The sequence below is a fragment of the Hylobates moloch genome, unplaced genomic scaffold (genome assembly GCF_009828535.3).
Source record: "Hylobates moloch isolate HMO894 unplaced genomic scaffold, HMol_V3 SCAFFOLD_5, whole genome shotgun sequence".
Classification (NCBI taxonomy): domain Eukaryota; kingdom Metazoa; phylum Chordata; class Mammalia; order Primates; family Hylobatidae; genus Hylobates; species Hylobates moloch.
This window is the reverse complement of record NW_026652280.1, coordinates 58127834-58151560: the sequence shown is the minus strand read 5'-3', so window position 1 is coordinate 58151560 and position 23727 is coordinate 58127834. Positions and strand designations below refer to the sequence as shown.

The following is a 23727-nucleotide window of genomic DNA, read 5'->3' as shown; positions in this document are numbered from 1 at the left end:
CGCTATTGTCGACTCTTTCTTCAAAGTTTCTCATCAATGTTCTTTCTTATTTCTACCAATGTCATAGTAATTCAGCACTATACACGCCTAATATGTACACTACTCTCTATATATGCCATTGAAATATTACTTCTCTCCCTACACTTCATCAAAATATTGTTTTAATGTTATTTAAATTTTTATCATTCAAAATGTTCGAGATTCTTCAAAACTTACAAGAACAGAAAGAATAAAGTCCATACAGCTTTCAAAATCAAAGTATCACAATTTGACTTGATTGTATTTCTCATCTCATTATCCACAAAAATCCTGATTCAGTAAAAAAGATCTACTCATTATTCCTCACAAAAATGTTAAGCTTTCTCTTTAGTTGTACTGTTACCAATCATAGATGACTATCTATGTTCATTTTAAAAATCAAATCTTAACTCTTTCCTGTCTATGAAAACAAACCATTCTGACCACTTCTAAGTTGCAAAGCTAATGTATGATTTTTTTAAATATTTAATATTGATTTATTGCTTTAATGGTTACTTAGATCTTTTATTAACTTTTCATTTCTTTCATACTTTGTTCCTAAACTTGAAGGAAAGGGCATAGCCCCGAGAGTAGTGCTCTCCACACAGCATTCACTCAGATGTGAATTAATTCAAAGGAGTTAAGAAGGATAATACAGGAAAAAAGGATTGAGTTTTTCTCAGCCAAGAACTCATACACTGTTCTTTGGCATTACTAAAAGCTCAAAATATAGCTGAGTTCCTGATAGGTTCCTGATAGGTTTCTGGCAGTTTCCTGGCCTTGCAACGTGGCTCAGTACACCAGGGGAGAGAACTCATGCTTTCTCTTCACATCTTTAAGGAACAGTACCTTAGTTCTGGAAGGAAACTGAAGTAGTTTCCTAGGTCTAAACCAGAGTCCAGGCTCCACCTGAAAGCATTAAGAGGTTTCTTCCTGAATAGTTTCTTGGCTTTTTTGTTTTTTTGGGGTTTTTTTTGTTTTGTTTTTTTTGAAACAGGGTCCTGCTCTGTCGCGCAGGCAGTGATGCAATCTTGGCTCACCTTAACCTCTTGGGCTCAAGCCAACCTCCCGAGCTCAAGCAATCCTCCCGCCTCAGCCCCACCGAGAAACTGGGACTACAGGCGCATGCCACCACACCCAGCTAACTTTTTTTGTACAGATGGGGTTCCACACGTTGCCTCGGCTACCTCCTAGTTTCTAATAAGTCAAATAAAATTCATTTCCCCAAATGGTGTCAGCTAAGCAGATGGGGTAAAAGGAAAGAATACAGTAAGAAAAAATTATCTACCTTTTAGTTTAACCTTTCGAAAATACGATTTTTAGCCATTTCCAATTGTTATCAGATTATTAATCTGCCTGGAAAAACCTTTTACCCAAAGAAAAAAAGGTATTTATCTTATTTTCTACAGAATGTTTGATTAAAATTTTGGCCGGGCATAGTAGTTCACGCCTGTAATCCCACCATTTTGGGAGGCCAAGGTGGGTGGATCACCTGAGGTCAGGAGTTCAAGACCAGCCTGACCAATACAGTGAAACCCCATCTCTACTAAAAATACAAAAATTAGCTGGGAATGGTGGCATGCACCTGTAGTCCCAGCTACTTGAGAGGCTGACAGGAGAACTGTTTGAACCCAGGAGGTGGAGGAGGCAGTGAGCCAAGATTGCACCACTGCACTCCAGCCTGGGTGACAGAGCAAGACTCTGTCTCAAAAAAAAAAAAAAAAAAATTTGTTTTAAGTAAAACTAGTTGTTTCTAATTTATTCTATTTTTAGTCTTAAGTAGAACAAAACTTTATTTCCAGTTCCTGATATTGTCCATTTAACATGAATTAACACCAGAGTACCAAATGACTTCTTCTATATACTTCTCACCAACAGACAAACCTAACAGATAAAATTGGCATTAAATAAAATTAAGATATTTTGTCAAGTATTTGTGAGTACTTAATGTCTATGAAAGGCATAAAATGAAAAGCCCAATAAATGTTTTAAAGTCATAACCCAAAATCTAGAACTGTGATCACAGCAGAACAGCTTCAAGATAGGTACATTTTCTTCTTCTCTCCATACACTATAGAATACCACAATGTTCTGGAAGTCTCTTCCTTAGACTCTATGTATACCTACATTTGAAAACAGCAAAAGATAAGAACATCGACCTTGATAACAGCAAAGAATGGCCAACTGCTAAACTCAATTCCTTCTCTTGAGCTTATTTCAAAAATGAAAAAAATAACCCATGGCTCTGTCCCATCAAGGGGGGGGTTGGAGGAGGGGTCCGGCTGGGGCAGGAAATAATCTTCCCTAGGTTGCTACATTGCTTTGCAGCTTTGCAAGAGAGCCAGAATGCGTTTGGAAGATGATGACTTCACCTTGTTCCATAAATCAACTTCCCTTGGCATCTTGGAAGAGTAGAGCAGATATTTCCTGATAGATTTATTTACTTTTCCTCTCAGAAATTAAGAGTTTTCGTTAAGGTGAGGAATTAAGACTTTGAAATCAAATGTTTTTATAATTTTAGGAAACTAAATGATCACCAGAATTGAATAATGTACACTGAGTAGAATTTACTTGAACTAACTTCCTCTACGAGGTTTGTATATAAAATATACTGAATTATTTTTGTCCTAGAAGTATTCTATAATTTAGCTACCTGATAGAACTATTTTTCTTTTCACAATGCAAGGATATTAACATAGTCAAAATGAAAAAGTACAAATTTCAAATGATAAAACAATATCTAGCTATAGATATTCTATGTCCACGCACCTTATATTTGGTGAAGTGGTAGGAGGGAGTGTGTGGGAAAGTCAGATGAAGTAAGAAATATAAAGGATGACCACAGGTAGAGAACTAAAAAAGTAAAAACTCACCCTATCCTGGGTAGAAGTAGCTGGATGAATGAAACAATGAATACAAACCCTTCAACCAAAGGTAAGTATTAATACAAGCATATGAATTTAACGGAGGCCAATAAAGACCTTTAAATAATCCAGTATCTGGTACCTATATAAAGATTTATATGAAATGAATTGGTGATCTCAGTTCAGATATCCTGGAGGTCTTATTAATGTGAGTGTACAGTACTGAAGGTAACATGTATACAATAAAAAGAGATTCCATTTCAGATATGGGTAAACAGCAATTCAATTAAATTACTATTTTCACAAGATATCTGAAATGGTTCAAAATTGCTAAAAAAATTTTGCTATTTCCACAAATATTAAATACCCATTATGCCTAAAATGCACTTACATTAAAAAATATATTTTGTAATAAAACAGATTTACTCTGTGGGAAATTTTTTTTTTTTTTTAAGTATACTACAAATTCTGAGGTCTTAATTTTCTAGAATTTTTCTTTTTTAATCTTACAAAGAAAAACTCTCATGATAACAAAGAGAAGGTAAAGGAAATCTCCAAACAACCTACTTGGTATAATACCTATCACGATCAATCTCCAAAATAAAACTGTGCCAAGAAATGTAAATATTAAATAGGTTTATCAACAGTAAATAATTGTTGAAATCAAAGGAAATTTTTTTTAAAAAACATACAAGTTAAATAGCATTACTTCTGACAAGTACAATCACTACTTTAGAAAAGTAAAATTTAAATTCAAAATCCCACAACATAAACCAGTCAGAATAAATTAGCTGGTTTTTATGTTTGGCTTTGTTTTTAAAAAGCCAGTATACATACTACATGTGCTTTGTACATATTATTATCTCTTAAAAACATAAATTCTTCAGTGATTTAAATTTGGCAACTCATCTCATTAAGAGACCGACCTAATTATCTGATTTTTTTGCATTTTAGAATTCACAAATTCCACTTACCACATATTTAACAGCACTTATAAACTGGTTGTGGAAAAGGAGATGCTGTGTTTCATCTTCTGGATTTGAAGCTGTATACAGCATTCCACAAACATTACAAGAAACTGCTCCAAATCTTTTTTGTCCTGCATCCTATTTACAAAAAACACACAAAAGTTTTTTTCCTTCCAAAAGAATTATTCCAGAATATTAGCCTCTAAGGCTATAGTGTGAGCATAAAGAATTGTTTAATCTACAATGAATAACATTCAATGTTAATTACTAAAAATAACATGTTAATCTTTGAAATCTGCGTGTAATTTTACTAAGAAATGTTTCCATTTTAGTAACCTGATCCACAGCATATAACAATTTTTTAAAAACTGACAAATAGCTTTAACACTACAAACTTAGTCCTAAAGCCCCCAATAGGAAATACTCTATGAATGAGAACTAATATATATTTCGTATTTGCAGTAATTATACTACTAACGTGTAGAAGAAAAAGTTTTTTTGATACAGGGTCTCACGGTCTCACTGTGTCACCCAGGCTGGGACTACAGGGATGTGCCACCATGTCTGACTAATTTTTGTTTTTGTTTTGAGACAAGGTCCCGCTCTGTCACCCAGGCTGGAGTGCAGTGGCACGATCTTGGCTACTGCAACCTCTGCCCCCCAGGTTCAAGCGATTCTCCTGCCTCAGCCTCCCAAGTAGCTGGGATTACAAGAGTGTGACACTGCACCAGACTTATTCTTTGTATTTTTAGTAAAGATGGGGTTTCACCATGTTGACCAGGTTGGTCTTGAACTCCTGACCTCAGGTGATCCACCTGCCTTGGCCTCTCAAAGTGCTAGGATTACAGGCATGAGCCACCACGCCTCGCCACCTGGCTGATTTTTATATCTTTTGTAGAGAGAGAATTTTACCATGTTGCCCAGGCTGGTCTAGAACTGAGCTCAAGCGATCCTCCTGAATGGGCTCCCAAAGTGCTAGGATTACAGGTGTGAGCCACTGCGCCCAGCTAGACTCTTTTTTATTTTTATTTTTAATTTGAGGTAGAGTCTTGCTCTGTCACCGAGGCTGGAATGCAGTGGCGCCACCTTGGCTCATTGCAACCTCCCACTCCTGGGTTCAAGTGATTCTCCTGCCTCAGCCTCCTGAGTAGACGGGATTACAGGCACCCACCATCATGCCCAGCTAATTTTTGTATCTTTTAATAGAGACTAGGTTTTGCCATGTTGGCCAGGCTGGTCTCAAACTCCTGACATCAGGTGATCCACCTGCCTCAGCCTCCCAAAGTGCTAGGATTACAGGCATGAGCCACTGCACCCGACCACTCCATTTTTTAATGTCTTAAAAGTCTGGGGGGCCACCTGAGGTGGCTCACGCCTGTAATCCCAGCACTCCGGATCACGAGGTCAGGAGTTCAAGACCAGCCTGGCCAACATGGTGAAACCCCGTCTCTACTAAAAATACAACGAATAGCCAGGCACGGTGGTGCGCACCTGTAAACCCAGCTACTAGGGAGGCTGAGGCAGGAGAATCACTTGAAACTGGGAAGCAGAGGTTGCAGTGAGCCAAGATTGTGCCACTGCACTCCAGCCTAGGTGACTCCGTCTCACAAAAAAAAAAAAGAGAAAAAAATTAACAATTAGCTGTGTGTGGTGACGCATGTCTGTTAGTCCCAGCTATTCAGCAGGCTGAGGTGAGAGGATCACTTGAGGCTGGGAGGTTGAGGCTGCAAGTGAGCTGTGATCACGCCATTGCACTCTAGCCTGGGTGACAGCGTGAGACCCTATCTTAAAAAAAAAAAAAAAACCTACTGATTATGTTGACTGTAACTACATAAATGTTCTAGTACTTTGGGTGCCTTAATTTTTTTATATTCACTCATTCAAGTTAGATTTTTAATCAAAATATCTCCTCTTTTCCAATTTATCTTCCTGTAATTTAAAATGTAATTTTAAAATAATAGTGTATTCTGCAATACAGATATTTAAAATCATTTTATACATTAAGTCCCATGCTATTTTTTTTTTTTTTTGAGATGGAGTATCGCTCTTGTTGCCCAAGCTGGAGTGCAATGACGCAATCTCAGCTCACCGAAACCTCCACCTTCTGAGTTCAAGGGATTCTCCTGTTTCAGCCTCCCGAGTAGCTGAGATTATAGGAACGCATCACCACGCCCAGCTAATTTTGTATTTTTAGTAGATATGGGCTTTCTCCGTGTTGGTCAGGCTGGGCTTGAACTCCCGCCCTCAGGTGATCCGCCCATTTCGGCCTCCCAAAGTGCTGGGATTACAGGCATGAGCCACTGCACCTGGACAAGTTCCATGTTATTTTAACATTTAAATCAACTACTGAAAGGAGGTAGTGATCAAATGACAAATCTAAGAAAGTAACAGATGTGAAATAAAGTATCATAATTTTTTCTAAAACTAGAAGTATGAAAACAATTACTGTTACAAGACAAAGTCACTATTTAAGAAGGGGGTTGTAATAATACCAGGAATATTTTTCTGAGACAGACTCTCGCTCTGTTACCCAGGCTGGAGTGCAATGGCGCGATCTCAGCTCACTGCAACCTCCGCCTGCCAGGTTCATGAGACTCTCCTGCCTCAGATTCCTAAGTAGCTGGGATTACATGCATCTGCCACCACGCCTAGCTAATTTTTGTATTTTTAGTAGAGACAGGATTTCACCATGCTGGCCAGGCTGGTCTCAAACTCCAGACCTCAGGTGATCCACCCGCCTCAGCCTCTCAAAGTGCTGGGATTATAGGCATGAGCCACTGCACCTGGCCTGGGACCATTTTTCATAATAAAATTTATTATGACAAAAAGGCTCTTTGGCAAAAGTGAATGAATTTATTCTTTAAAACCTTGCATAAATACAATGCTGCTATGACTTTGATATGATTTGATTTGTCTCCACCAAAATTTATGGGGAAATTTGATCTCCAATGTGACAGTGTTTGGAGGTGGGGCTTAGTGAGATGTGTTTGAGTAATGGAGGTGAATCCCGCACAAACAGGTTAATGCCCTCCAATGCCCTCCTGCTGGGGTGAGCAGGCTTGAAAAAAAAAAAGAGTCTGGCTTCCTTGGTTTCTCTCTCTTGCTTCCTCCCTTACCACGTGGTCTCTCTGCACATGAGCTCACTCCCTTTCTGCTTTCATCCATAAGTTGAAGCAATCTGCGACCCTCACCAGAAGAAGATGCCAGGCCATAGAACCATAAGCCAAATAAACCTCTTTTCTATAAAAATCACCAACCTCAGATATCATATTACAGCAACACGAAATATACTAAGATGGTTCTAACAACAATTCACCAAAATGGTCAAGTTGTATACTTACTATAATCAACTGTTTTTCATCAGTTTTCTCTGCTTCTTTTAGTTTCAAGTCCTTTGGAATTGTTATCTCCAAATGGGAATTACACTTGGGCAAAGAATGATTTCGTGGTGTCTCCCTTTAAAAAAAAGAATAAAACTACTAAATGTTACAGATCCAAGTCATTTCAAATCATTGGAGAGGAAAAAATAACTTTTCTTTTTTTTTTTTTTTGAGACGAAGTCTTACTCTATCACCCAGGCTGGAGTGCAGTGGTGTGATCTTGGCTCACTGCAAACTCCGCATCCTGGGTTCATGCCATTCTCCTGCCTCAGCCTCCCGAGGAGCTGGGACTACAGGTGACCGCCACCACGCCCGGCTAACTTTTTTTTGTATTTTTAGTAGAGACGGGGTTTCACCGTGTTAGCCAGGATGGTCTCGATCTCCTGACCTTGTGATCCACCTGCCTCGGCCTCCCAAAGTGCTGGGATTACAGGCGTGAGACAACGCACCCGGCAAAAATAACTTATTTTCTACACAATGCTGATAAATTTCAGCTTCAACAGAGGGAGAAAAACCTTTTAAAAATCAAGGGGCAGGCCTGGCGTGGTGGCTCATGCCTATAATCCCAGCACTTTGAGTGGCCAAGGCAGGCAGATTGCCTGAGCTCAGGAGTTCGCGACCAGCCTGGGCAACACAGTGAAACCCCGTCTCTACTAAAATAAAAAAAATAAAAAATTTAAAAATTAGCCGGGCGTGGCAGCGTACTCCTGTAGTCCTAGCTACTCAGGAGGCTGAGGCAGGAGAATTGCTTGAACCCGGGAGGCAGAGGTTGCAGTAAGCCGAGATCACGCCGCTGCACTCCAGCCTGGTGACAGAGCAAGACTCCGTCTCAAAAAATAATAATAATAATAATAAAGGGGGAAAGAAAATTACTAATTTTCAGTAAAAAAGCAGAAACTAATTTTCAGTAAAAAAACAGAAACTAATTTTCAGTAAAAAAACAAAAACTAATTTTCAGTAAAAAAGAAGGCAACACTTACCATAGTTTGAATATGCTTTTAAGTTTTATAGTTTTAGCTATCTAAGTCATTCCAATTTGCACTAAATACTGTTTTTGTTAATCCAAAAGGCAAAATAAGTCAGATCTATTTAATTCTGACATTAAAAAGAAAACAAAAAGCTCTTAATCTTACTTAAAACACTCTTACATGTTGCTAATACCCAGTATTTCTAGAAGTCTAGGGAAAAGGGCATTCTCAAACACTACTGAGACAGACCCAACCACTTTGGAGGAAAGTCTGGCAATGCAGGATAAGTTCTATAGCTATGAGATACAGACACACAAGTAAGCAAAGATATATGTGTTTAACATAGGATTTGTCTTTTCTGGATAGAAACGAACCAGAAATATCCAAAATGTTCATAAAGTATAGAACTGTTAAACCACGGTAAAGTCACACAATGAAATTTAATGCAGAATTTAGAAGAATAAGGTAGCTGACAGATACTGTGGCTCACACCTATAATCCCAGAGATTTGAGAGGCCGGGGTGCGAGATTCATTTGAGGCCAGGAGTTCGAGACCAGCCTGAGCAGCATAGCAAGACTTTGTCTCTAAAAAAAGAATTTTTTTAAATTATCCAGGTATGGTGCCACACTATAGTCCTTAGCTACATGGGAGGCTGAGGCAGAAGGATCACTTGAGCCCAGGAGTTCAAGGCTGCAGTGATTGTGCCACTGCACTCCAGCCTGGGTAACCGAGCAAGACCTCAACTCTAAAAAAAAAAAAAAAGAATGAGGTAGTAGGGTAGAAAAAATGTCCATAGCAAACAGTATGTATAGGCATAGAAAGACCTGTAATGAAAAGAGAATCTGTAGGTAAACTGAGGGTTACTAGCATAACTTTTTAGGGAAGAACCCTAAACTCAAAACTGGTAAGTTAAAATCCTTAAGCCCTATAATTTAATTAATAGCTTACCTGTTATCACTGCTTTTAGATGTCTGGTTATTGAAAATACTGTGCTGTTGGGGAGCTGAACCTGTAATTTAATCAAGAAGGTGGGTTATATATTGAGTTTTATACTAGTTTTCCATCTAATGGATAAAATCATTATACATAAAGAAAAAAAAGCCTTCAATGCATTAAATGACTTATTTTTAATAAAGACCATCTGATAAAATTATAACCTCCTTCCTAGATACCATTCTTCAGACAAAAGGCAGAAAGGCTGTCTCATACTCAGACTACAAAGCTGCAAAGAGATGTAATGGTAGATTAGCTTACCTCTAATTTAACCAACAATTATTAGGACTGAACAATAAGGAAATTGTTTCAATGCCTGCATGATTATATAATCTCTAAGTAGAAATAAATAAAAACATTTTCTTGTTTAAAAAATAAAAAATAAAAAAGACCCCGGGCACAGTGCCCTCACATCTGTAATCCTAGCACTTTGGGAGGGCAAGGCAGGTGGATCACTTGAGGTCAGGAGTTCGAGACCAGCCTGGCCAACATAGGGAAACCCTGTCTCTAATAAAAATACAAAATAAGCCGGGTGTGGTAATGTGTGCCTGTAATCCCAGCTGCCCAGGAGGCTGAGGCAGGAGAACTGCTTGAACCTGGGAGGCAGAGGTGGCAGTGAGCCGAGATAGTGCCACTGCACCCCAGCCTGGGGGACAGAGCGAGGCTCCGCCTCAAAAAAAAAAAAAAAAAAAAAAAAAAAAAAAAGATGGTCTCTGGAATTTTAGTCAGAATAATAAATAGAGGCAATAAGCAATCCATTTTATTTCCTAATGAATAAATGCATTTCTCTTATTTATATTACATTCTCTCTTCCCCAATTCAGAGAAAAAGTTAAATCATGTCAATAATTATCCGAACTCAACATTTTGCTCCATGTATATCTTTCCTTTAGCAGAGAAACAACAGGAATTAAGAGATTTCTTTTCTATACCCTCTGCTGTCTCATCCAATATAAGTGAGCAAATCCTCATCCAACAGTTCAAATAATTTTTTTTCTTTTGGTTTTTGAGACATGAGACAGACTCTCACTCTGTCACCCAGGGTGGAATGCAGTGGTGCAATCTTGGCTCACCTCTGCCTCCCAGGTTCAAGCAATTCTCCTGACTCTGCCTCTCAAGTAGCTGAGATTACAGGCATGCACCACCACGCCTGGTTAATTTTTTTTGTATTTTTAGTAAATAGAAACGGAGGTCTCACCACATTGGCCAGGCTGGTCTCCAACTCCAGGCCTTAAGTGATCTGCCTGCCTAGGCCTCCCAAAGTGCTGCGATTACAGGCGTGAGCCACCACACCCGGCCCAAATAATGTGTTATAAAAAAAAAAGTTCACAAGGTTCCAAAACTAAAGCTTTTGGACAACTTGCAAAGTGGACAATTTGCAGCATTTATTAAATCCTTAATTTAGCGATAGGATCATTCAGATGGAAAACTGAGTAAAATAAGGGTTAAAGATAAGAACCTGAAATGGTAAAGCACAAATAATAAAGTACTTAAGAAATAAGCTGCTACCACTATTTTATGCAATTCATTAAGAACACTTCTCAAGAAAGTAAGTCACAAATAAAAGTTGTTTAAAAAACAAAAGAACTTTTGGTAGGGAGTCAAAGGGTAGTACTTAGGTACTTTAAACAAACCAATCAACAGAAGTAATTCTGAAAGAATGGGTGATAGTCATGATAATCACATATTTGAAAAATATAGCAATGGTTAAAAAGAATTTAACAACCCTATTTGATATATAACATTTTCTGTAATACTGACAAAAATGTCACTGAAGACTATGAAATCCAAATGATATTTCCAAAGTATTACCTGGAAATTTATTCTCTCCTGTATCAATTTTTGCTTGACCGAGCAGAGTCGAAACAGCAGTAACATTTTCCACTGGACTGTTTTCTAGCTTGGATTCCAAACATTGGCTGAAATTCTGAACACATATAATTCAAAATTTTTACATCAACTTTGGGTTTTATCTAAATACACTTTCAGTAAATTTTAGCATACTAAAAAAATTTAAGATACTTTTTATTTGGAATAATTAATACAGACATGAAGTCTCCCCATGATCTTACTACAAGCTACCCTCTCAGCATCAGGGCCCATTATTACCCTTCATGCTAAATTTAAAAACAAGCAGGGTACAGCAGTGCATGCCTGCTGTCCCAGCTACTCAGAAGGCTCACTAAAAGGGGAGGATCTCCTAAGCCCAGGAGTTTGAAGCCAGCCTGGACAACATAGTGAGACCCTATCTCAAAAAAAGGAAGTATCTCTCCCACAGATATATTCAATAGTTTCCTGGCTCTATACCTTTTTTCCAAGTTTCGTCTGTCTAGACTATAATGTCCAATATGGTCATCACTCCCACATCTAACTAGTGAGCGCACTTAAAATGTGGTATCACTTGAAATGTGTTGAAAGCATAAATCACACCAGATTTTGAAAACTTAAGCACCCAGCCGGGCACAGTGGCTAATGCCTGTAATCCCAGCACATTGGGAGGCCGAGACGGGCAGATCACTTGATGTCAGGAGTTCAAGACCAGCCTGACCAACACAGTGAAACCTCGTCTCTACTAAAAATACAAAAATTAGCTGGGCATGATGGCAGGCACCTGTAACCCCAGCTACTCGGGAGGCTGAGGCAGGAGAATTGCTTGAACCTGGGAGGCGGAGGTTGCAGTGAGCTAGGATAGTGCCACTGCACTCTAGCCTGGGTGACAAAGTTAAACTCCATCTCAAAGAAAAAAAAAAAAAAAGACAGGTTAAATAAAAGATATTAAAACTAACTTTATCTATTTTTCTTTACTCCATTAATGTGGCTACCAGATAATTTTAAATCATGTATGTGGCTCACTTATATTCCTACTGGATAGTGCTGATCCAGAATACCTTTCCCCCTATATAAATTCAACTCATTGCTCCTCTTCCATAAAGCCTTTCCCAATCTTCTCTAGCTGTTCTTCATCTACTTTGTCTAAATCTCTTCCATGTGCTTATCACTTGTTATTTTCAATCAGTTATTTGTGTCTGACTTACCTATAAAGCTTAAAAGCAATAACCATATTATATTTACCTTTTTATTCCCAATAGCCTCTAATTCAGAATCTTGCCAAAGCAGATACTCAATTAGTAAATAACAAAAGAAAATACTTCAGGCCGGGCGTGGTGGCTCATGCCTGTAATCCCAGCACTTTTGGGAGGCTAAGGCGGGTGGATCATGAGGTCAAGGGATCGAGACCATCCTGGCCAACATGGTGAAACCCTGTCTCTACCAAAAATACAAAAAAATTAGCTGGGCCTGGGGCCGGGCATGGTGACTCACGCCTGTAATCCCAGCACTTTGGAGGCCCAGGCAGGTGGATCACCTGAGGTCAGGAGTTCGAGGCCAGCCTGGCCAAGATGGTGAAACCCCGTCTCTACTAAAATACAAAAATTAGTCAGGTGTGGTGGCAGGCACCTGTAATCCCAGCTACTCGGGAGGCTGAGGCAAGAGAATCACTTCGACCCAAGAGGCAGAGGTTGCAGTGAGCCAAGATCAAGATCATGCCATTGCACTTAACTGGGTGTGGTGGCGGTCCCCGTTACTCACGAGGCTAAGGCAGGAGAATCACTTGAAACAGGAGGCGGAGGTTGCAGTGAGCCAAGATCACACCACTGCACTCCAGCCTGGCGACAGAGCAAGACTCCGTCTCAAAAAAGAAAAAAATACTCCAAACTCCATCAACAGTGGCTATCTCAGGGAAATGGAAATGGAAACTCCTTAAGGGCAGGAAACCTACCCATGTTCTATAGCCCTAGCATAGCACAGCACCTTGAACATAGCAGGCAGTCAAATATGTCCTGAAGCAATATGGTCACCACCACATTTCCTGATCACTCGGTGACAGTGGTCAAAATGTTGAGATTAGTGAAAAATAATTGGAAACAATCTGAAAGGTGAAAGTCTTCTTTTTCTTTTGAGATAAGAGTCTCACTCTGTCACCCAGGCTGGAATGCAGTGAAATGATCACAGCTCACTCCAGCCTCAATCTCCTGGGCTCAAGAGGTCCTCCCGCCTCAGCCTCCCAAGTAGCTGGGACCACAGGCACACATTACCACTCCTAGCTAATTTTTAAATTATTTTGTAGAGAGGGAGTCTCACTATGTTGCTCAAACTTGTCTAAAACTCCTGGGCTCAAGAGATCCTCCCACCTCAACCCCACAAAATGCTGGGATTACAGGCATGAGCCACCATGCCTGGCCCAAGGTGAAAGTCTTTTCACAGAGGAAAAGATAAACTTGTGGTATATTCCTATAGTTTTAAAAATACCCAGGTATCAATAAGTATCAAATATAATGTTGATTACACAAAGCCAAGTCACAAAAATATATGTGTTAGTATTTTTGTAAAACACTGAAACACAAACAAAGCTAAGTATTCTTTATGAATTTATATACACATAAAATCACAGAAATAAAAACTGAAAAGATCCACATCCACTTTAGGAGCACATTTAACTATGGGGAGACAGGTAAAGGGAATAAAGAGTTGCGGTCTTCGGCCAGGCGTGGTGGCTCACACCTGTAATCCCAGCACTTTGGGAGGCCGAGTTGGGAGGTTCAGGAGGTCAGGAGATCAAGACCACCCTGGCTAACGGGTGAAACCCCGTCTCTACTAAAAATACAAAAAATTAGACAGGCGTGGTGGCGGGCGCCTGTAGTCTCAGCTACTCAGGAGGCTGAGGCAGAAGAATGGCGTGAACCCAAGAGGCGGAGCTTGCAGTGAGCCGAGATGCACCACTGCACTCCAGCCTGGGCGACAGAGTGAGAATCAATCTCAAAAAAAAAAGTTGCAGTCTTCATCTACACCTATAATGTACCTTTTGTAACTTTAAAGGATTTTCAGTAATTTTTTTTAAATGTTAACTTTTTTCAAATCTGGGTGGTAGACATATGAGAGTAACGTTAATCTCTGCTATATTCTAAATGTTTGCAATATTCCAGAATTTCAAACCATAAGATTTTTAACATAGCAACAAGTTTCTTAGGATTTTTTTTTTTGAAGACAGACTTTCACTCTGTCACCCAGGCTGGAGTACAGTGGCGTGATCTAGGCTCACTGCAGCCTCCGCCTCCCAGGTTCAAATGATTCTTCCACCTCAGCCTCCTGAGTAGCTGGGATTACAGGTGTGCACCATCACACCCAGCTAATTTTTTGTATTTTCAGAAGAGATGGGGTTTCGCCATGCTGTCCAAGCTGGTCTCGAACTCCTGACCTCAGGTGATCCAACTGCCTCAGCCTCCCAAAAGTGCTGGGATTAAAGGCATGAGCCACCACGCCCGGCAGGATGGCTTCTTATAATGTTCCTCCAAACAGAGGGGCTGCATAAATTCAAAGTATCTTTCAGTAAAAGCAATGTTATCAAAGGTCAAAATAATGTGGTCTACATAAACATCTTCATTCTAGTACAGTTTAGTACAAACGAATGAATTAGATTTCATATCCATCAATATACTCTCCATAAACTGTCTGCCTTCTGAGTTTTGACAGGCATTTATGCAGCAAGGAGTTAGAAGACACATTCTCCAACTGTATCTGGAGACACAATCCTGAATAAAAAGCCACTACATCTCTGCAAGAAGCCATAACTTATTACTCACACTACAACTCACTACTTATTTCTAATTACTATCACTGACTGGTAAAATCTCTCTGAACAATCATCTTTTAATTGATGCTTGCATTCCTATCTATATAGAAAATAAAATCTGAGAGTACAATTTGGTGTCTTCTTCCTTTAAGAAAAATAATAGACACTGATTTATTTTAATGGCTTCTGGAATAAAGCCCAGACTCCTAACTCACTCACATTTGCTCCTAGACAAAATGTCTCAAAAGAGAACTTTAAATCACTTGCAAAACTTTGAAATGATTTGACTTTTTTCTCTATTCATGATGACTTTTTTTGCTCAAATGATTTCTAATGTTCAGAGTATGTTGTTTTACAAAGAATGCTGGGCTAAGAATTAGAACACCTGGATTCTAATTCTATTTGTGCCACCAAACATGTTGCCTAAATCACATTCCACTCTCAAGTTTTCTTATTATAAAATTAAACAGTACAAATAAATGAGTTTGATCTATGTTAGAGTTCCAGGGTTCTATTCATACAAAATTTCTGCTTATTGGTTTTATATATTAGTAGTCTACATATAATTTACTTTAGAAAGAAAAGGGCTCAGCTGCTTTCATAAAGTTTAAAACTACTTTCTTAGATAATCAAAATTTATTCCAGATACAAGATTCTGGTTTTCAATTTACTTTTCCATTTCAGAGTCTTGGCCACTACAATTTTATTCTTAGGCTGAAGACTGAATTATTTATACCTCTCAGACATTCTACTTGCCAACTATTCAAAATGGCCACAAAGGTCATCTCCTTAAAGATGTTTAACTTTTAAATTATATCCAGTAGGAAAAAAGGCTGATTAGTCCTAGTTGAAATTAATTTTAATATTTAGGTCAAAAGTAGTCCCTAAAGGCCAGGTGAAGTGGCTCACGCCTGTAATCCCAGCACTTTGGGAGGCCAAGGCAGATGGATCACCTGAGGTCGGGAGTTCGAGACCAGCCTGATCAACATGGAGAAACCCCGTCTCTACTAAAAACACAAAATCAGCCAGGCATGGTGATGCATGCCTGTAACCCCAGCTACTCGGGAGGCTGAGGCTAGAGAATCGCTTGAACCCGGGAGGCGGAGGATGTGGTGAGCCAAGATTGTGCCATTGCACGCCAGCTTGGGGAACAAGGGCGAAACTCCATCTCAAAAAAAAAAAAAAAAGTAGTCCCTAAGAAACGTACTTTCTACGGTAATAATTAATAGGAAAATCAGTGTGTTAAATTTAAAAGGAAAGCTGGAATTCAACCGGCTTATGCTTACATAAAATAAAAATGAAGAGTAAAAATGAGGAAACAATGAGAAGCACCCCAAGTAAATGTGAGACATCTAAAGTTCTATCACAACAAGACTGGGTTAATAAAACTCTCACTAACAACTTAACAGGAGAACTTAAACAACTCTTCAATCTTTTATGACTTGATTCTTATGCTAAAATGTTATAAAGACATTTCTTACAGAAAATATTTAGGCACTTCTATTGTGCATAATAAAAACAGATTACCTTATTTGATGCTGAATCAAAAGAATGTTTCATCTGATTATCCAATGGTGGGTCAGAAGGTTTTACCTCATTAGCCAAATGACAATTTTCAGGAGCCCTTTCTGTGGTTTTATTAATTTCTACTGTAATATCATTAATTTTCACTTCTTCAGAATTAATTTCTTTCATTTTTTCCTGCTGGCAAGTTATATTTCTATCATGTGGCTTTGTCCCTAAAAATGTACTTTGAGTCACTGGATGATGCATCTCTAAAGCTGGTGGTGAAAAACTGGTTCGTAATAAGCCTAATTTAGGGGAAACTTGAGAGTCCAACTTATTGTGCTGCACAGAGTTAAACTTTGAGAGTTTAATTTTAGTCCAGTTGGAGTTCTTCTTGGCTGAGCTGTTCATTCCATTTAGTATACATCTCACAGGCTTTGTTTTTCTACTTGGGAAAAAACGATTACACTGCACATCCTGATTTGTTTCCTTCTGATGAAGTATTTGTCTTTCAACATTGGTCTCTTCCAATTTTATTTCTGTAGGCTTTTCTTCCTTTACACTTTCCATTTGTGAAGATTCCTTTTTTACCTCTACATTATCTGACTCAATTTCACCAGCAATTTCTTCACAGAGCTGGAGAATACTACCTCGTTTGCTCTTTCCTGCTTGCTCGAGCTCATTATCACTTTGTTCAGGCACTGATGGCTGTGGACTTTTTGGGAGTGTTGTGTTAGTATTCACTTGTGTATGAACCGACTTCTTCATCTCATTCTTTTTCGAGACCACTTTAGTAGCCATTTTTGATCTTTTCACCCCAGAAGTTACAGGCACAGGTTTCGTTTCGTCTCTTCTAGTAGTCTTCTGAGGACACTTTTCACATCCTTGTATGCATTGAGAACTAAAAGCACAAGCTGTCCGATGTTCTACTTTGCGTTTTTTCCCTTTGGGAGAATTTATTACTTCATTAATTACTAGATTTTCATCTTCTTTAGAGTCAGACTTTACTTCCAGTACTTTTCTCTTCACATGTTTTTGACTTGTTTTATTAGATTTACTCTGAGTACTGCTACACTGATCTTTTTTAGTTGATGGCAAACTCTGTTTAACTGCTTGAACTTGACCCTGAATTTCTCTACTGCGTAAAGACCTTCTTGAAACCTCTGTTAATTGTTGTAGCCTTTGTGATCTCCGGTTAAGCTGTTCATTTGCTTTGGGGTTTTCATGTACTAATTTTTTCTGAGATAATTTCTTTTTTGTAGATTCTTGTGAATGTCCCCTCACAGTCACCGTATTTTTATTAATGGATTTAGTAGCTTTATCATTAGATGCTGCCTTTGATGACCTTGTACTCATGCGTGTTTCCAATTCTGGCTGATTTATTTTACTTTCACTGGAAGATTTAGCCTGTGATTTTATAGTCTCCTTTGGACCTGATTTTTTTGCTAGATTCTTTTGAGAATCCTGAATTTCTGTTTCTGAATTCTTATCTTCACTTTTTTTAGTAACTTTGGAGGAATTCTCTTTTGATTTCTCCTGAATGGACATCATTCCTGAGTAATGACTTTCTTTTCTGAGTAGTTTTGAAGAGGATTTTTGTGTCCTGGTAGGCGTGAATGCTGATTAGCTAGTATTATTACTGAGGAGCAGGTCTGAACAATCAACTTTAACTGATGCTGATATACATTTTCAACAAAAATACTAGTTTGCTTCAAGTAAGGTTTCTGTCATTCCTAGAACATGAGAAAAGCTGGCATGAATGCTAAAAGATACTTGCTTTACTTTGGACAAGGTAATAAAAATTTGAGGAAAATTTTGATTATGTTTAACAAGTTTTTTTTATCAAAAGAAATTTAATTCAGGTTCAATCTGTTTTGTTAATTTTTTAATTAATTTTGGTTTCAGGCCTAGCCCTATTACTGGAGGAGTTATTTATCAGTGACCTGTTTTGATAAAATTTTTGAAAACTTTTTTCTTCTGAAGTCTACAGTTATTGGACTTCGATTCACTTGAAACATGTCTTATGCCTAACACGTTTCTTTCCTTGTTTGCTGAGTCTGTTGGTTTGCAGTTCTTATCTAACCTCCTTTGTTCAACAAAATATTCTATTAATATAGATTTCCTTTTGTGCTGCCATTTCTGAAAAATTAAAAAACAAAAATAAAGTTTTGTACGATCCATGAAACATGGCAATGCTAATACTACACAGAAATAACCTTGATTTAAGTAAAATCTAACTCCTCCTTTTGAAATATCTAGTCAGCACACTTAAGGCTAACAGAACGAAGTATCCCAAGTATATTCCTATGAATAATCAATAACTTGTCTTATATAAGCATAGAATAGTTGAAAATTAGTGTATTCCTTGAGGTTTACTTACAGTTTTTGCCCCAAAATATAGATTCGATGTCTCAGCCACCATAACTCATGAAAATTAGACAAAACCATTCCTTATAATACGTTCTTAACACATTACACAGCACCTGAAAGAAAAAGGGTTTTTTTTTAAATGTTTAAAAGGACAAAGGAAAGATGTAATCATCCATTCAGCTCTCATCAAATACAACGCTCCAAAATTTCATCCTGTCCTACCATTAGTCATTATTTCCTCAAAGCTCATATTACATGTACAGTATTTAATTTTAGTATTTCTAATTTGCAGTCAACTATATGCAGCCATTGGACTAGTAGGCATTCATTCATGTTGTGAAAAAAAGTTTTAAAATACGAAAAACAATTCATAATATAAGCATAAAACGAGTTAAACCAATAAAGTAAAGTCCTATTTTGGGGAAAAAACAAAGCACATAGATAACTATATACATAGAAAAAGACTGAAATACAGTTAAAGAAGGAAGATTTAAGCACACACATTTACCTCTATTCCGAATCAAACCCTACTGAAAAAAAAATGCAATAGAGGGACTAAAACAAAACAAGACCCAGTTGTGGTGGCTCATACCTGTAATCCTAGCAACTCCAGAGGCTGAGGCAGAAGGTTAAAGCCAAGAGTTTGTGACCAGCCTGGAGAACATAGCAAGATTCTGTCTCTACAAAAATTAAAAATTAGCCAGGCATTGTGGCATGCACCCACAAAGGTTGCAGTAAGCTATAATCATGCCAGTGCACTCCAACCTGGACAAAAGAGTGAGACCCATCTCTAACGTAAGTAAATAAAAAACCAAGACAAAGCCATAAACCCAAAGGATAAAGAACAAGACAGTAGATGATAAAAATTTAGAAGTACAGATGCTACAGAGAAGGACAAATAATTGACTTAGTAGGCTCAAGAAAATCTGAATCTTCAGGCAGAAATGTGGAAAGCTGAGAAGATCTTTTTTTTTAATTTTTTTTTAATTAATTTTTTTTGCACACAAAACAATAAACATTTTCTAAAAATACATACAAAAAAAAGATGCAAATCAAACATATTAGGAAGGTTGCACATGGGAAGACGGGGAATACAAAGGGGAGTGGGAATTAAAATAAATGAGAGAGGGACTTTGTATGGATCAATGATAATAACTCAATCCTCTATTTGACAAAGAAGGAGAAGGAAGAGGAAGAAAAAGAAAGTGGGATAAAGGATCAGAAAGGGAGGAAAACAGAAAAAATTAGAGTATGACTCCAGGGTAGACCTGTTTTGTTGTCGCTGGGTTGGTTGGTTGGTTTGTCTGTTGTATTTTTCATATGTTTCGCCATGTTGGCCAGGCTGGTCTCGAACTCCTAGCCTCAAGTGATCAACCCGCCTCGGCCTCCCAGAGTGCTGGGACTACAGGCGTGAGCCACCACGTCCAGCCCCCACATTGCTTCTGGCCTCCGTGGTAGACCTCCCAGACGGGGCGGCCGGGCAGAGGCGCTCCTCACTTCCCAGACGGGGCGGCCGGGCAGAGGCGCTCCTCACTTCCTAGACGGGGTGGCAGCCGGGCAGAGGCACTCCTCACCTCTCAGACGACGGACGGCCGGGCAGAGGCGCTCCTCACATCCCAGACGATGGGCGGCCAGGCAGAGATGCTCCCCACCTCCCAGACGGGGCGGCGGCCGGGCAGAGGCTGCAATCCCAGCACCCTGAGAGGCCAAGGCAAGTGGCTGGGAGGCGGAGGCTGCAGCGAGCCAAGACCACGCCACCACACTCCAGCCCGGGCAACACCGAGCACCGAGTGAGCGAGACTCCGTCTGCAGTCCCAGCACCTCGGGAGGCCAAGGTGGGCAGATCACTCGAGGTCAGGAGCTGGAGACTAGCGTGTCCAGCATGGCGAAACCGCACCTCCAGCCAAAGGAGAAAAACCAGGCCGGGTATGGTGGCTCACACCTGTAATCCCAGCACTTTGGAAGGCCAAAGCAGGTGGATCAAGAGGTCAGGAGTTCAAGACCAGCCTGGCCAAGATGGTGAAACCCTGTCTCTACTAAAAATACAAAAATTAGCCGGGCATGGTGGCAGGCACCTGTAGTCCCAGCTACTCAGGAGGCTGAAGCAGGAGAATCGCTTGAACTTGGGAGGCGGAGGTTGCAGTGAGCTGAGATTGTGCCACTGCACTCCAGCCTAGGCAACAGAGCGAGACTCTTGTCTCAAAAAAAAAAAAAAGAAAATGGGACTCAAAAAAGCAGATAGGGCCAGGCACAATGGTTCATGCCTGTAATCCCAACACTTTGGGAGGTCGAGGCAGGCGAATCACTTGCGGCCAGGAGCTCAAGACTAGCCTGGCCAACATGGTGAAACCCTATCTCTACTAAAAATACAAAAAAATTAGCTGGGCATGGTGGTGCATGCCTGTAATCCCAGATGCTCAGGAGGCTGAGGCAGGAGAATCACTTGAACCTGGGAGGCGGAGGTTGCAGTGAACTGAGATCATGCCATTGCACTCCACCCTGGGCAACAAGAGTGAGACTCCACCTTTTAAAAAAAAAAAAAAGGCTGGGCTCACACCTGTAATCCCAGCACTTTGGGAGGCCGAGGCAGGCAGATTCACGAGGTCAGGAGGTCGAGACCATCCTGGCTAACATGGTGAAACCCTGTCTCTACTAAAAATACAAAAAATTTGCTGGGTGTGGTGGCAGGTGCCTGTAGTACCAGCTGCTGGGGAGGCTGAGGCAGGAGAATTGCTTGAATCCGGGAGGCAGAGCTTGCAGTAAGCTGAGATCGCACCACTGCACTCTAGCCTGGGCGACACAGCGAGACTCCGTCTCAAAAAAAAAAAGCAGATAGACTCCCAGATTGCCATTCCCATTACTAGCACTCAGAGGACTAGAGGTATAAATCTCTAGAAGGAGTGAAACAGAAGGTCTACCGGCTTAACAGGCACAGTTGAGGATGGAAGTATCATACTGACAACAGAAGGAATAAATAGGAATATACACACTGATTGCTGAAACCCACTCTATTCATTCAAAACCTTCTTTGCCTACTCAAAGGCTCCTAGAGGATAGCAGCCAAGCCTATACTTTCTATTAAGGAAGTGGAAAGATTGTGTTCTACTGATCATTCTGAAGATGAGTACTACTGAATTTGGCAAGCCCTAGAGAAAATACCTAAAAATACTGATAAGGTCTACCTATAATCACTAAGACACACACACAAACACACACCCTATAATCAGGAGTCTACCAGCCACTCCACCATCCAAATACGCACAATTTCCAATCACTTTTAACCATGAGCAGTTAAACAAGAATCACCACAAATACAAGAAAAACCTTAACATGAAGAAAAAAACACGAAAAAAGTAGCTTTGAAGACAAAATTAGAGACAAAAACTAAAAATAAGCTAATTTGTCATGAAACAGATATACAAGAACAGCATACAAAAAAGAACTCTTGAAAATTAAAAACACTACAGAAAAAAGTGAAAAAGTCAACAGATGCATCAGAAGGTAAAGACAAGGAACTCTCCTATAAAGTAGATCAAAATGACTAAGATGGTACACGGGAGAAAAAAAAATAAGAAAATCAGAGGACGAGCCATGAGGTCCAATCGGCCATTAACTGGACCTTTCAGAGAATAGAAGAAAAGCACTGGGGAAAAAAAAAATCAAGAATTCAAGAAATTTTCCTAGACCTGAATGACATGAGTTTCCAGATTAAAAGGGCCAAGATTGCCAGGTGCAGTGGCATGTCTATAATCCCAGCTACTCTGGGAAGCTGAGGCAGGAGGATCACTTGAGGCCAAGAGTTCCAGACCAGTATGAGTAACAGAGCAAGATCTACCATGAAAAAAAGAAAAAAAAAATATTTTTTGAGACAGAGTCTTGCTTTGTTGTCCAGGCTAGAATGCAGTGGCACAATTTCAGCTCACTGCAACCTCCACCTCCCAAGTTCAAGCAATTCTCGTGCCTTAGCCTCCCAAGTAGCTGAAACTACAGGCATGCACCACCACACCTGGCTATTTTTTTTTTCCCCAAGATGGAGTCTCACTCTGTTGCCCAGGCTGGAGTGCAGTGGCACCATCTCGGCTCACTGCAACCTCCACCTCCTGGATTCAAGTGATTCTCCTGCCTCAGCCTCCTGAGTAGCTGGGATTACAGGCACGCGCCACCACGCTGGCTAATTTTTTTTGTATTTTTAGTAGAGATCAGGTTTCACCATGTTGGCCAGGCTGGTCCCGAACTCCTGACCTCATGAACTGCCTGCCTCGGCCTCCCAAAGTGTGGCAATTATAGGCATGAGCCACTGCACCTGGCCTTTTTTGTATTTTTAGTAGAGACAGAGTTTCACCATGTTGGCCAACCTGGTCCCAAACTCCTGGCCTCAAGTGATCCACCCACTTTGGCCTCCCAAAGTGCCAGGATTATAGGCATGAGCCACTGCACCTGGCCAAAAAAATTTTCTAATAAGCTGAGCATGATGGCACACGCCTGTAGACAGGCCCAGCTACTCGGGAGGCTGAGGCAGGAGGATGACATGAGCTCAGGAGTCTGAGGCTGCAGTGAACTATGATCATGCCACTGCACTCCAGACTGAGTGACAAAGCAAGACCCCATATCTTTAAAAAAACAAAAACACAGGGCCAGGCACAGTGGCTCACGCCTATAATCCCAGCACTTTGGGAGGCCGAGGCAGGTGAATCACGAGGTCAGGAGTTCAAGACCAGCCTGGCCAACATGGTGAAACCCTGTCCCTATTAAAAATACAAAAAAATTAGCTGGGCATGGAGGCAGGCACCTGTAATCCCAGCTACTGGGGAGGCTGAGGCAGGAGAATTGCTTGAACCAAGGAGGTGGAGGTTGCAGTGAGCCGAGATCACGCCACTCACAGTACTCCAGCCTGGGCAACAGAGCAAGATTCTGAGACACAGACACACACACCACACACACACACACACACACACACACACACACACACACACACACACACACAGAGCAGGGAGGGGACCTAAGAGTATCTAGAACAATGGATGAAAAAAA

At 40.0% G+C, this 23727-nt stretch overlaps 2 protein-coding genes across 7 annotated transcripts in view; one reads left to right on the top strand and one right to left on the bottom strand.

The window, feature by feature from the left end:
• GREB1L (GREB1 like retinoic acid receptor coactivator) overlaps window positions 1-23727 on the top strand; it is a 242900-nt gene that overhangs the window by 182508 nt on the left and 36665 nt on the right. The window lies entirely within an intron of this gene.
• ESCO1 (establishment of sister chromatid cohesion N-acetyltransferase 1) overlaps window positions 1-23727 on the bottom strand; it is a 76774-nt gene that overhangs the window by 28025 nt on the left and 25022 nt on the right. For 5 of the 6 annotated variants that reach the window (XR_009213506.1, XM_032152670.3, XM_032152667.2 and 2 more), the window contains exons 3-8: window positions 18707-18809; window positions 16348-18465; window positions 11004-11118; window positions 9148-9208; window positions 7192-7306; window positions 3857-3988 (exon numbers count right to left, since the gene is read on the bottom strand). Coding sequence is in view for 5 of the 6 variants with exons in the window: in XM_032152670.3 (XP_032008561.1) it covers window positions 3857-3988; window positions 7192-7306; window positions 9148-9208; window positions 11004-11118; window positions 16348-17877 (1953 nt within the window). In the remaining variant the exon portion in view is untranslated. The remainder of the gene's footprint in view (window positions 1-3856; window positions 3989-7191; window positions 7307-9147; window positions 9209-11003; window positions 11119-16347; window positions 18466-18706; window positions 18810-23727) is intronic. The other variant, XM_032152669.2, reaches the window with a different exon arrangement.